Raw genomic sequence first — 13,337 nt, forward strand, 5'->3', positions numbered from 1 at the left:
GGGCACTCCGAGAACCAAGGTCCAGAGGCAGGACATCACAAGGCTTCTATCGAGGTGAGGATTTCCCCTCCAGACAGGATCCTTTGGAGAGTGAAAGGGACTGCCATCAAGAATTATGCTGGGACAATAAGCATATACCAGAATTGTCTGGAAAGCCAGAAAAGCACAGGTCATCCTACTCATGTAGGAAACAGCAAATGGTTGAGTTTGTTCGCAAGAAGAAAAGGTGAGTTAGGGCTGGGTTGTGAAGGACCTTGAATGCTAGACTAAGGAATTTGGACTTATTCTGAAGGAAGAGGGGAGCCATCGACTGTCTTAAAGTAAGGGAGTATCATAATCAGGTCGCCAGTGGAGACTGGACTGAAGGGTGTGAGACTGGTGGCAGCAAGAGAAACAAGAGGAGAGAGGATGAGTGCCTGAACCAGTCCAGTGGAACCAGAGAAGACAGTGAGGACAGAGACACGGAAGCCACTTGGAGAAGGGCGAAGGCTGGAGTGAGCCGTGCGTGGGCTGAGAAACACTTTCACGAGGGCTGTGCAAAATGAGGAGGAGTCTTCTCTACTGACACCCCGCGGATCCCTCAGAGATCCTTGCCTGCGGCCTGCCTGTCCACAGAGGGACACGCTCAGTGACTGTCCCCTGGACAAAGTCCCCACAGCCCTGAGCTGAGACCAGCCACTTCCCTAAAGCCCTCCCTTTGTTGCTGCTCCCAGCTGGAGTGGCTTCCTGGGTGCTGCTGCTGAGTTGGGTGCCCTTTCCCCAGAAGCACACGGGTGGGACAACCCCGTGGCTTGTCCTTCCTTCATTCTATGAGAACTGCCCAGGGCTGGGCCCCAGGAACACCCCTGTCATGCAAACCATGCAGCAGGACACGGGTCCACAGTAACAGCAACAGTGATAATGACATCCAGGTGCTTTACAAGTGTCACAGTGCCCTATATGGCAGATACTGTCAGCATCCGCATTATATGGTTGGAGAAGCTGGAGCACAGAGGCCCGAGGCCACACAGTGAATCCTTGTGGAGCCAGGATGAGAACTCAGGCAGTCTGACCCCACAACACCATGCTGGATCAGGGTGGCACCCTGAGTGCCTCACGACTTCAAAGTGGCTGCGAGGGAGCCAGACTTGGGCCTGCACCCCAGCTTTGCCCCACGCTAGTGCTATTACCTTTCTGAGACTTCACGTCTTCATCAGGGGATAAGATTATTTACTTTACAGAGTTGCTGGGAGGATTAATGAAACAAAGCAGTTTTTCCTAAAGCACATTTTGCCAAATACTAGTTCCCTGGGAGTTGAATAGGTATTTTGTGGGAACAAGAAGGGGGAAGTGATTCTTTACTCAAATACATTTGAGAAATACGTTGGTAATGTTAAGCAGACTTTTTCATTACAGGACTTCTCAAAGCCTTGCTTATGACAACATGCATTAGAAATCTCCAAGAAAGGAAGGTAGTATGCAGTAGTTCTCAAATGTAGGTATCCATAGAAAGCTTTTTCTGGGGAGCACCTCAAGAATTTAGTGGTCCATCAAAAATACACTGAGACGACCACAATTATGGACGTAGGACGTCTGGCACAGAGGAAGCCATCAATAAGCAGTATCTGTAGTTGCCACTGCTTACATCACTGCTCCAGTTACTGTGGACAGAGCAGAGCTCACCTGGCGGACGGCCCCCACCATCTCGGCTCGGCTGGAGAGGCGGGCAGCCAGGCGGTGCAGGACAGCGATGTCCTCCAGCAGTTTCTGGTAGGTCTCCCGGTGCTCACAGTGGTGCCAGAGTGAAGCTGAGGACTGAGGAGGGAGAAGGAACATCACATGGGGTCCTCACAGACCAAGACTTGACCAGGGCTGTCACAAGACGAGCCCTGGCCCCATCCTGGCCGAGAGGAGGGGCCTCGGCAGGGCCCAGGTGATGGCTACTTCTGGGATTGGAGAAGCCCAATGTGGACACTCTATAGCTGGCTGGCCTGAAGGAAGGGAATCACATCTGGGTCTCTGGTCTCCAGGGTGCTCCCTTTGCCATCCCAGGTCATCCAGCCCCCTCCTGAGAAGCTGCCAAGGGCTCAGAGGCCTTAACTATAGCCCTGAGGTAACCAAGCCTTCGGGATCTCTGCCTCAGCTCCTCCCAGCTCTGAGGAAGACTGCCTGGCTCAGGGCCTTGGCCCCATTTCTCACCTCAGGAGACTCTACTTGGTGACTGAGAAAAGCAGGAGACCCCGCACAGCCCTTGGGGACAGTGTCTCCTGCAAGGATTCCCCAATCAGGCTCCACAATTACCGTAATGGAAGCTTTGAAGTGTTCCAGTTCCTTCTCTGTGTTCTCCTCTGTCAGGTTGCGTTCCCTTTCCGCCTGGTTAATTCTAGATTCTAGGGTGTAGCTGTCATTTCTAAAGGCCAAGGACAGTTGTACAAACACGTTCTGTTGGGAACAAGAGTGTTGGAGAGGTGCTAGGAGGAGTTACTGCAGGGAGCAAGGCTGCTGGTGGATTTTTTGCTCAAGGATTTTAAATCAGCTCCTGGAACCAGCCCCCAAAGCAGTCAAGAACAAGTGAAACTCTCCCTTAATGAAGTAAACTGCACAAAAGATGGTGAAATAGTAACCTGAGGTCCATGCTAGGTCCTTCCCAGGACCAGAAGACCAAACACATTTTACTGAAAAAGAATAGAGAATAACACTTTGCTTTTTCCTGAATGTCAAGAAAATAACATCCTGTATATGGGTTTAGATAAACTCAGGCCAACACAGCTGATTGTGTAAGCAGTTTGGATTCATGCTAGGATTTATGGCATGTGGGTTTTAGAGATTTCACATGCAACCACTGTATTTAAAGAAATCCCACTTGAGATGTAAGCCTGTTGACTCAAAGCAAACTTCAACCAGCATCTTATCTGAATATTCCAAACCCTACGCTGAAAGCAGCTTTCACAAGCTGCCAGGAGATTAAACAAAGCCAAGTATGATTCTGTTAGGAGAAGCTTTCTGGAACAAATATTCCATGCCAAAAATGCAGCCTGCATGAATGAACTTTGAAAGGTGGTGTTGATCAGACATGGAATTCCTGGTCTAATAGGAAACTACTGGGGAGGAGAAATAGACAGATGGACTCTACACAGGAAGGAAGCAATGGCCTTCATTTTCACAGCCTTCATTTACGTTGCCTGTGTCAAGTGGTAGAAGATTTACACCCTTAGGGTGAGTAGATTCTGCCTGAGCATCTGAAGTTTATGTAACATGGCCCACGGTGGGCAGACATCTCCAGACGGAGAACTGAAGACCCTGAACTGCTCGATGATGACGATGATGAGGGCCACATTGAAGGCTACTCCCTATTGAGTATCTGCTATACGCCAGCACTGGCAGGAGTTTTACACACCTTAGCTTGTTTAATCCCTCAACAATCCTCTGCCATAGGAACTGTTATGTCCACTTTATGGGGTAAAGAGACCGAGAGCAGAGAGGTCATTAACTTGTTCAAGGTGTCCCAAGGGAGTAGCAGAGCCAGAATTCAGCCTCAGACTATCTTATTCCAAAGGCTGCGCTCCTCTCACCATGCTGAGCACAGATTGTGTCAGCACACACCTGAGGACAGGAGCACACCCTTAACCAAAGTGCCCACAGCCATCACCACCAGCGTCAGTGGATGGGGATTCTCTGTCTTGTGTAAGCCTCAGTCAAGTTTATCAATAATGCTCAATGTTTAGTTCTCTATAACCGGGTTATCCCCTTAATGGCAGTGTGATATAAAGAGCCCTGAAGTCAGTCAGAACACTTGGCTCCAAATGCTGATTCTGCTAAGCACTGGGTCTGGGATCTCAGATAACTTATTTAGTCCCTCAGTTTCCTCCTTTGTTCTGCTTCCCGCTCTACCTGTTTCTCAGAGCTGATGGTGGTGGGGGTCAGCTGAAAGGATGGATATGTGTGTGCCATAGACTGTAAGTTCTATGTCTGTGTGCCAGGTAATTTTTACTATCTGTGCCAGATATTTTACACAGTCCATCTCCCTTTGCTTATGTGGTCTCCTGGGTCTCAGCAAGTGTATGTTCGTTTTCTTGTTATCAAGGGTAAACCATGTTTTGTTTTTTTTTTGTTTTTTTTTGTTTTTTTGCGGTACGCGGGCCTCTCACTGCTGTGGCCTCTCCCGTTGCAGAGCACAGGCTCCGGACGCGCAGGCTCAGAGGCCATGGCCCACGGGCCCAGGCGCTCCACGGAATGTGGGATCGTCCCAGACTGGGGCACGAACCTGTGTCCCCTGCATTGGCAGGCGGACTCTCAACCACTGCGCCACCAGGGAAGCCCTAAACCATGTTTAAGACTGTAAAATCTTCCATCCTCCCAACCTGGAGTGAAGTATTCTGGAATCATCCATGTTCTTGCTCCCTTCCTTCTGTCAATTCCAATGTAATTGTCATGGAAACAAACTACTGCTGGTGTCGGAGGTCCTCACTGTCTCACCTCCGATGCATTCTCTGTGACCATCTACCCCTTTGCCAGAATGAAATGCAAATTCCTCTCAGCTCACTCACCAGCCCCACTGGGACAGCTTCTCTACAGAGACAAGGAGGCCCCGAGGAGAAGCATGGGAGAATCAGGGAAGGTGGGAGAGCTGACAGCATAGCCACCACCTTGGCTGAGCTGGCTTCCTTACGTCTGAAACCCTCGGAAGGAAAGCACCTTCTTCCTCCAGACCAAAGTCTGAAATGTGAAATCTGACCATCTTTTAACAATTTTGAAATAAATTTGATTCAGTTCTGCAGCCTCCCAGCTGCTTTGTGTATCTAAGTCATGTTTTTAAAGAAAACAAACAACCGTTGAAGAAATGTGGAACTTCCAGCTACCTTCTCATCCCTGACGAAATTTGTCAAAATCTTCCATTAACTGGAGTGGTGGTCGGGGGCTTGGTGGCTCAGTAGGGCTGATCACGATGCCCATATTCCCCCCATGGCCACTCATTCTCATGTTTGTATAAAAATGTCAGGAGCAGAGGCTGGAGAAGGAAATGTTTTGAATGAACCCACTTAAGCTCAAATACTCAATTTCATAAAATACTGGAGTTACTTACCTCAACTTCCTTTTCAGTGAGTGGAGGGGCACTGTGAAAAAGAAAAGACATGCAAATGAACTTTATCCAACCTTTGAAATAAACCAAAAGGTGCCTTTGAACAGCAATCAGACCAGGTGTTTCCAGGAATTAGAGTAAGCAGGGCTGGAGAGATGGAAAAGATGCAGGGTACCCTTTGTGCGAGTTCTGTAACCCGTGAGATATTCGCCAAGATAGTGACTCCTGCAGAGGAAGGATGGTGGAAACTGTTAGATCCTGGGGTCAGTGCTCCACCAGTACCTCTACTAAGTGTGACTTTGGATGAGTTATTTAATCTAAGTTTGCTCATCTGTAAATTGGGAATAATATCTACCTTGCAGGAGTCTTATAAGGAATACATATATGTATGTATAAATGTGTTTATATATGCGTCTATATTCACCTATATATGACGTCCACACATGTATGTATGTGTATATATATGTACATATGTGTATATTCATATGACATCCACACTCAGCAGGCACTCAGGAGATGTTTATTATTATGACTAACTCACAGGCATGCTGTGAGGACTTAATAAAAGACTATACAAGCTATATACTTCACAAGTTGTATACATCCGAACAGCCATTATAAATTTTCTGGGGCTGCCCACGTCTGCAAAGCCTGACCCTCCTCCTGCCTTCGAGGGGTGTGACAAGGGTGCATGTGAGCCAGAGAACAGACAGTAGGAAAGAGTGGCCAGAGCTCTTCTCCACAGCAAGAGCCTCTTCTGATGGCTGGAATCAGAGACTGGGCAAGAGAGCCCCAGCTGGTGCAGAGGGTGCGGTTCCCACAGCAAGCATCCTTCACTCTGCACCCTTGCTCGGCTGCTGCTCTGGCTGGTGACTAAAACTAGCCGTGCTCTGAAACCCGGACGACGTAAATAATGCACGGGCCCTTTCCTGTGCTGGGGTGGGAGAACGGGGAGGAGTCCTACTGGCGTCACAGGACTTGGCAACACAGCAGGCCATCGATAAGGTTCTCAGGAAACACAGCTTCCTCCCTTTGACGGGTGTGGAGGGACCCCGAGAGCAAAGGTAGGGGTCAGCAATCTCTGCAAGGGGTTGGTTCTCACCCCTGACAAGGGACTATGAGAACCTTCCTGTCAGGATGAGGCAACAAGACCCCATGGCCATCAAGTCAGCAGAGTACAGAGCACGAGATAAACAAGTGCAAAGCTGTTTGAGGCTTGCAGTTCTGGCCACAGGCCCACCTGTCAGGCCCTTTCCTCTGGGGGCCGGCCAACACAATCTCAGCTGTCATATAGGACATGCACATCTTGCTTAAATGGGTTATCAAACTCACTGAGCTTGAGTTTGATTCCTGGCTTTGTTTGGATATTATGTGAAAATTAACATTTTCATCAATTATTAACCAAACTTACTTTTCTACCTTGATTACTCACGTTCTGCTTTTTTGCTATAGAACATATTTTTGAAAAATGTACAAGGCCCTGAGGACCCAGGGAGGTGTGGTTTAGGTAAAGAAGCCACATGACAAGGTCAGCTCCTGAAGCAGAGAGCTATGCCTCATGAACTGGCAGAGGCAGGGAGGGGCAGAACCATTACCCTCCAAAAAGGTGGAGGCCTAGCAGGTGACGTACAAGGAGACCACCCTGGATGTGCCCCAGAATTCAAACTGCCTTAACAGGCCTTAGAATAAAATCAAAGGCCTCTGTGAACTGGCCCCTACTGGACTCTTCCCACTCTTCAGCCACATTCGCCATTCTGCTCTTCAAACACACTTACGTCGTTGTGGCCCCAGGGCCTTTGCATTTACTGTTCTTTCCTTTTTTTCATGCTCTTACATTTGCAATTCAGTAGTTTTTAGTATACTCATAGAATTGTACAACCATCATTACAGTCAATCTTAGAACTTTTTAATCCTCCCAAAAAGGAACCCTATACCAATTAGTGGTCACTCCCCCAATCCCCAGCCCTATACAATGACTAATCTACTTTGTCTCTGTGGATTTCTCTATTCTGGGTATTTCATATAAATGGAATCATACAACACATGACTGATTTCTTTCACTTAGCATAATGTTTTTGAAGTTCATCCATCTGGTAGCATATATAAGCATTTCATTTTTATGGCTGAATAGTATTCCATTCTATGGATATATCATATTTTATTTATTTATTAGCTGATGGACATTTGGTTTGTCTCCAGTTTTAGCTATTATGAAAAATGCTTGTTATTGAACATTCATATACAAGTTTTTGTGTGGACATATATTTTCATTTCTCTTTGTTATATACCTAGGAGTGGAATTGCTGGGCCATACAGTAACTGTATGTTTAACTTTTTGATGAACTGTTATTCCAAAGTGGCTGCACCATTTTACTGAGAATTTCAATTCCTCCACATCCTCACCAACATTTGTTATTGCCCATCTTTTTTATTAAAACCATTCTAGGGATATAAAACTATATCTCATTTTAATCATTTATGATAAATGATAAATCATTCATTTAATGAATTTATCATTTATTATTCATGATAAACCATTTGAATTTGCATTTCCCTAATTACTACTGATGCTGAGCATCCTTTCATGTGTTCATTGACCCCCATATATATTCTTTGAGGAAATGTCTATTTAAATCTTTTGCCCACTTAAAAAAATTAGTTGTCAATACTACTCAGCCATAAAAAAGAATTGAAATTTTGCCATTTGCAGCAACATGGATGGACGTGGAGGGTATTATGCTAAGTGAAATAAGTCAGACAGAGAAAGAAAAATACTGTATGATACCACTTATGTGGAATCTAAAAAAATACAACAAACTAGTGAATATAACAAAAGAAGAAGCCGACTCACAGATATAGAGAAGAAACTAGTGGTTACCAGTTGTGGGGGAGGTAGGGAGGGGCAAGATAGGAGTAGGGGATTAAGAGGTACAAACTATTATGTATAAAATAATCTATAAGGATATATGGTACAACACAGGGAATATAGCCAATATTTTATGATAACTATAAATGGGGTATAATCTTTAAAAATTGTGAATCACTCTGTTATATACCTGTAACATATAATACTGTACGTCAACTACACTTCAATTAAAAAATTTAAAAATTAGTTGTTTTTTTATTGAGTTATAAGAGTTCTTCGTAGATATATTATAGAAACAAGTCCCTTATCATATACATGCTTTGCAAATATTTCCTCCCATTCTGGGGGTTGTCTTTTCACCTTCTTGGTGGCATTGTTCACCTATGAACCCCACCTGCTCCTCTTTGAGTTTGAACCACCTCACCTGGCCCTTTATTATTCTTTTTGTTTTGGGTGCATTAGTCCTGTCTGAACTATTGGACTTTGACCCTTCTGGGGTCAAAAATCAAGTCTGGTGCTCCTGTGTCCTATCTACAATTGAATACAGGGGCCACCCAACGTGGGGTCTTGTGCAACCCATGCCCCAATTTTACCTTCCAGGGAGAGACTTGTGGACCCGCAGTTTGCGAAGCAGCACATCAGAAATATTGGGCATGACATCCAGGCCACTCTTTGACTCTTCTTCCTCAATAGCTGGGGAGAGTTCAGAAGGGGGCCCTGAAAAAAAAAGTGTTTAATTTATAAAATGTAATACTCTTGGCAATTTGCTTCAGGAGGCAAGGAATAGCTTTAACATTTATTGGAACCTGGTTATATGCCAGGGGCTTTATAATTGTTATTTTATCCTCACAATGACCCAATGAGCTAGACCTTAATCATCCCATTTTTTAGGTGGGTAAACTAAGACTCAGCAAGATTAATAACTTGCTTAAGGTCACAGAACTGGTAAATGGCATAGGCTTCAAATAATTCTATCTGCTCTAAGTTCTATGTTCTTCCCATTGTTCTCCATAGTACCAAGCAGGCTCTTGTGTCTGGGGTCTGAGGTTGGTTTCTGGCAACTGGAAAATTGTTGGCTCTTTGGCTATAAAGTTTGGAAAAGTCCCCTCTCTTTGGCAGGCTTCTCAAGAGGCCTGCTGCCCAACTATTCTTCCTCAGATGAATTCAGTTCTATCATCTGTGTCTTACTTAGAAGTCAGCATCTGGTTCCATATCCCCATAGATAGGAGTAGAAACAGGGTTTTTCCAGAGTAAAGCTAAGGTCATTAGATCTTTTACAGATCTCAGAAATAGATGCCTCCTCATCAAGAGAACCAATAAATAGCCTTTTTTAAAAAATCTCCTAAACCTGTCCTGGGTTTGTGCTCTGAAGGCAGAAAGAACAAACCAAGTATTCTCTTTCCCACAAATTTTTCTCCTGCTTGAAGACAGCTCTTATACATCTCGAAAGCTTCCCTTCTCCAGGTTTTAGCCTGATTTTCCCAACTGTTCACTGTGGCCTCTAGATACCATCCCCTGACTGCACACATTCTGGTTGTTGCTGTCCCAGAAGCCCAGATGTGCTCTAACAAGCTCTTAGCTCAGGAGCACAGTGGCAAATGGTCTTGGCATTGACATTAGTTATTCATTTAGCACAGACTTGCTCTGCCCTACACTATGGGCTCATAGCACATTTAGGATTAAAAGCCTTGAATCTCTTTTACTTAAACCAAATCAGGTATCTTCGTCCCATACAATGGTTATTTTCCATTTGCACGCAGGACTTTTAGTTATCCATGTTTTGCCGTCTTTCATGGGTTTGACCCAACAGATTTCCAGAACTGCAGTCCAGACCAGAGATCAGGACTATGGGCAAAGTTGTGGTAGCCATATAAATGGAGCTAAGATTGGGAGTCATGTGAATTAGAAGCCTCACCAAGGGAGACCATGCAGAGAAAAGAGGAGGTATAGTTTGGCTCCAGGTAAACAATGTTTAAATACTTTGAGCTTCCCGATAACTGAACAGTGTTCATGAGTTTCCTGGTACTCAAGGAATCCAGAAAAGTCCGGAGGACCATCTGTCAGAGTCAGGGCAGTCAGCGATTCTTCTTTGGATATGAGATTCGACTCATATCAGGTAGCTAGTTCTCTTAGTTACCTGTCACCTCTTGGGTTCTGTCCTGGCACTTACTGCTGTCTGACGTTTCCATGTGACAGATGGCAAACCTTGTGGTGCCTCTGGTCACACTCTACCTTTATGTATTCCCCACTGCACCCAGCAGAGAGATAATGAAGCAGTGGGCTCCTGAGAAATCTATGATTGTGACAGAACTGTATGAGGTCTAATAATCACAGGGAAGTCATACGAGGGGCTTTTGCCTAGAAAAGTCACCTAGGTAGAACCCCACTCCCCAAAAAGGGATGGGTTTCTAGCCCTGTTAAAATGGCTGTCTTAAGAGTGATCCCAGGATTTCCCTGGTGGTGCAGTGGTTAAGAATCTGCCTGCCAATGCAGGCGACATTGGTTCAATCCCTGGTCTGGGAAGATCCCACATGCCACAGAGCAACTAAGCCCATGTGCCACAACTACTGAGCCTGCCCTCTAGAGCCAGTGAGCCACAACTACTGAGCCCTCATGCCACAACTACTGAAGCCCATGCACCTACAGCCCATGCTCTGCAACAAGAGAAGCCACTGCAATGAGAAGCCCGCGCACCGCAACGAAGAGTAGCCCCTGCTCGCCGCAACTAGAGGAAGCCCGCGCACAGCAACGAAGGCCCAACGCAGCCAAAAATAAATAAGTAAATAAAAAGTATAAATAAATAAATAAATAAATACATAGAGTGATCCCAGAACCTGCCACCCTCCTGATCTCAACCAAATTAACAATAACAACAACAAAAAATTTAAAGTCAACTAAAAATAGATCAGCAACTCTCAAGTACAGGAAAAGGCAATAATCTTTAAAAATAATGGCCAGAGAAAAACAGAACTTACTAGAAATAAATGTAGGGCTCCCACCCTTGATAACCCTTTCTTCCTCCCTCAAAGAATCAGTACTGAGAGGAAGATGTGAGAGGAAAAGTTGTGACAAACTTTTGTAGTCACTTTTGTGACTACAGAGCTGGAAGAGAAGTGGACCGAGGGATGGGCAGGCAAGCTGCAGAGGCGATTCAGAAAGTTTCTCTAGAGTAGAAGGATATCCATCCCATCATAAGAACACTCCAACAAGACAAAAACTGCTTGTGCTGCTATTTGCTTTTCATACTGAGGAGGAGGGGAGAGGAAAAGCAGAATGACAGCATAGTATTCTACCAGAGCTGATGATCTCAAACAACACAGAGGGACTTACCAGAAAGGAAAGTAAGAGAAAATAAATAAAACAATCCCTTCTGATAGAGTGAGTGACAGGAGACACATAGAAAGCCCCAACTGAAGCTGTCACAACCCCTACCCCCATCCTGCACTTCTGAGAAATAGCAGAGTGGCCAAACTCTTTGGATTTTGTCTATCTTTTCCTTCCTTTATCTGGCAGGGGAGTGAGAGTGGCTGCTGGGAATAGTTGGGTTAAGTGTGGAAAATAAACACGTGGGCAGATTGTCCCTATAATTCTACCCTGAACTGGTGAAATAATCCATGCCCACTACTGCCCACCCAAGGGAACAAGATATGCCCCCACTTCAATGGAATAAATTCAAGTGTTAGACTATTAACAAAGTTATAGAAAAAGAGCAGAAACCAACCCACAACCACCACTACCCACAGCGCCAGTTGAACTTCCTCTTTTCCCCACCACCCAAGCAGTGACAAAGCAGACACAAAATACCCAGTCCTCAACTAAGAGCTGCCAGGAGGACAGAGATCTCAGAAAAGGTAGGAAAAAATCAGTGAAAATTGACCTACACAATATATCTAGGTCAAGAGAACATCCAGGAGAAATGTCCATATCAAAAAAAAATTAAATGAAAACAAATGGCATGGCAACTACACAAAAATAGTATCGTCAAAAGAGGAAGGAAAGAGGAGGGGAAGGTATAAAGGAAAGAAGAAAAGAAACATGCTGGAGACAGATGTCAGAATAGAAACATAGATGCAAGAAACGCATAAAATGCATTTCTGTGCAAAATGTATACCACAAATGTTTTGACTCAAGGAGAAATTAGAACCTGAAAAAATGAAAATAGGAATCAGAGGTGAGATGACAGGATCACACAAAATGGAAGAAGATTACAATTTAAGGAAACAAACTGAAGACCAAAATAACAAAATGAAGCAAAAAATTCTAAAAATATAGAACTAACCAATATGTTGGAAATATGAAGGAATAAAACAGATAGAGGGCCTCCCTGGTGGCGCAGTGGTTGAGAGTCCGCCTGCCGATGCAGGGGATGCGGGTTCGTGCCCCGGTCTGGGAGGATCCCATATGCCGCGGAGCGGCTGGGCCCGTGAGCCATGGCCACTGGGCCTACGCGTCCGGAGCCTGTGCTCCGCAACGGGAGAGGCCACAACAGTGAGAGGCCCGCATACCGCAAAAAGAAAAAATAAATAAATAAATAAATAAAAATTTAAAAAAAAAAACAGATAGAGCCTCAAGCTGAATTAGTGGGGGAGACTGAGATGAGCACAAGGAAGTAAAGAAGGAAAGAAAGATTAAAGTATTGAGAGGTAGAGTAATGGACCTACAGTGGAGACACTGATGAGAAATTTACAGATTATGGTGGCTCTGAAGTAGTGAAAAAACAAAAGGAACAAAGAACACATTCAAAGACATAAGAGAAGAAAAAATTTCCTCCACTGAGAGAAAAGCTGAACTTGCAGACTGAAAAAGCACACCAAGAAAAAAAATATTATATATATATATACATATATATAAAACCTTACTCTTTTCTATGCATGTATATATATCTTATATAGATCCATAGCTATATATGAACATAAAAATGCTTCTCCAACTACCCTCATAGAAAGAGTAAGTAACCTACAGGGAAAGGTGAGGGTTGAGAGGTGCTGGAAATAAGCTGGTCTCAGACTTCTCTACAACACTGAATACAGCATAGCATCTACAAAGCTCTGGGGAAAAAAGTGATCCAGAATTTATAACCATCTAAGCTGTCCTTCAAGAATAAGAACAACGTTTTCAAACATGCTAGAATTCAAGGAACCTCTAAGCCCTTCTAGGAAAACTATTAGATGATGAAATCCAGCTAAACAAGACATAAATCAAAATCATAAGCTTGGGAATTGTGAGCCACAGTAAAGGGACTGGTGGTGAACATTAAATTCATTTACATGTAAGCTTAAAGCTAAACAACTATGGAAATTATGGTTACAGAATGGAATGTAAATGTTACAACCTTGAGAGTATAAAAAGAATAACTTATCATTTGTATAGGTGGAGATGGAAAGGTTAGGAAGAAATATGAAAGTGGGAAGA

The 13,337-nt window shown here is 44.4% G+C and overlaps 1 protein-coding gene across 4 annotated transcripts in view; it reads right to left on the minus strand.

The window, feature by feature from the left end:
- IRAG1 (inositol 1,4,5-triphosphate receptor associated 1) overlaps positions 1-13,337 on the minus strand; it is a 121,405-nt gene that overhangs the window by 29,500 nt on the left and 78,568 nt on the right. For all 4 annotated transcript variants that reach the window (XM_082626811.1, XM_082626810.1, XM_082626809.1 and 1 more), the window contains 4 exons: positions 8,519-8,642; positions 5,063-5,093; positions 2,281-2,421; positions 1,663-1,794 (listed from right to left, as the gene is read on the minus strand). In XM_082626811.1, the coding sequence (XP_082482937.1) occupies positions 1,663-1,794; positions 2,281-2,421; positions 5,063-5,093; positions 8,519-8,642 (428 nt within the window). The remainder of the gene's footprint in view (positions 1-1,662; positions 1,795-2,280; positions 2,422-5,062; positions 5,094-8,518; positions 8,643-13,337) is intronic.

The sequence above is a fragment of the Mesoplodon mirus genome (assembly GCF_964341445.2).
Source record: "Mesoplodon mirus genome assembly, chromosome: 7".
In the NCBI taxonomy this organism is placed as follows: Eukaryota; Metazoa; Chordata; class Mammalia; order Artiodactyla; family Ziphiidae; genus Mesoplodon; species Mesoplodon mirus.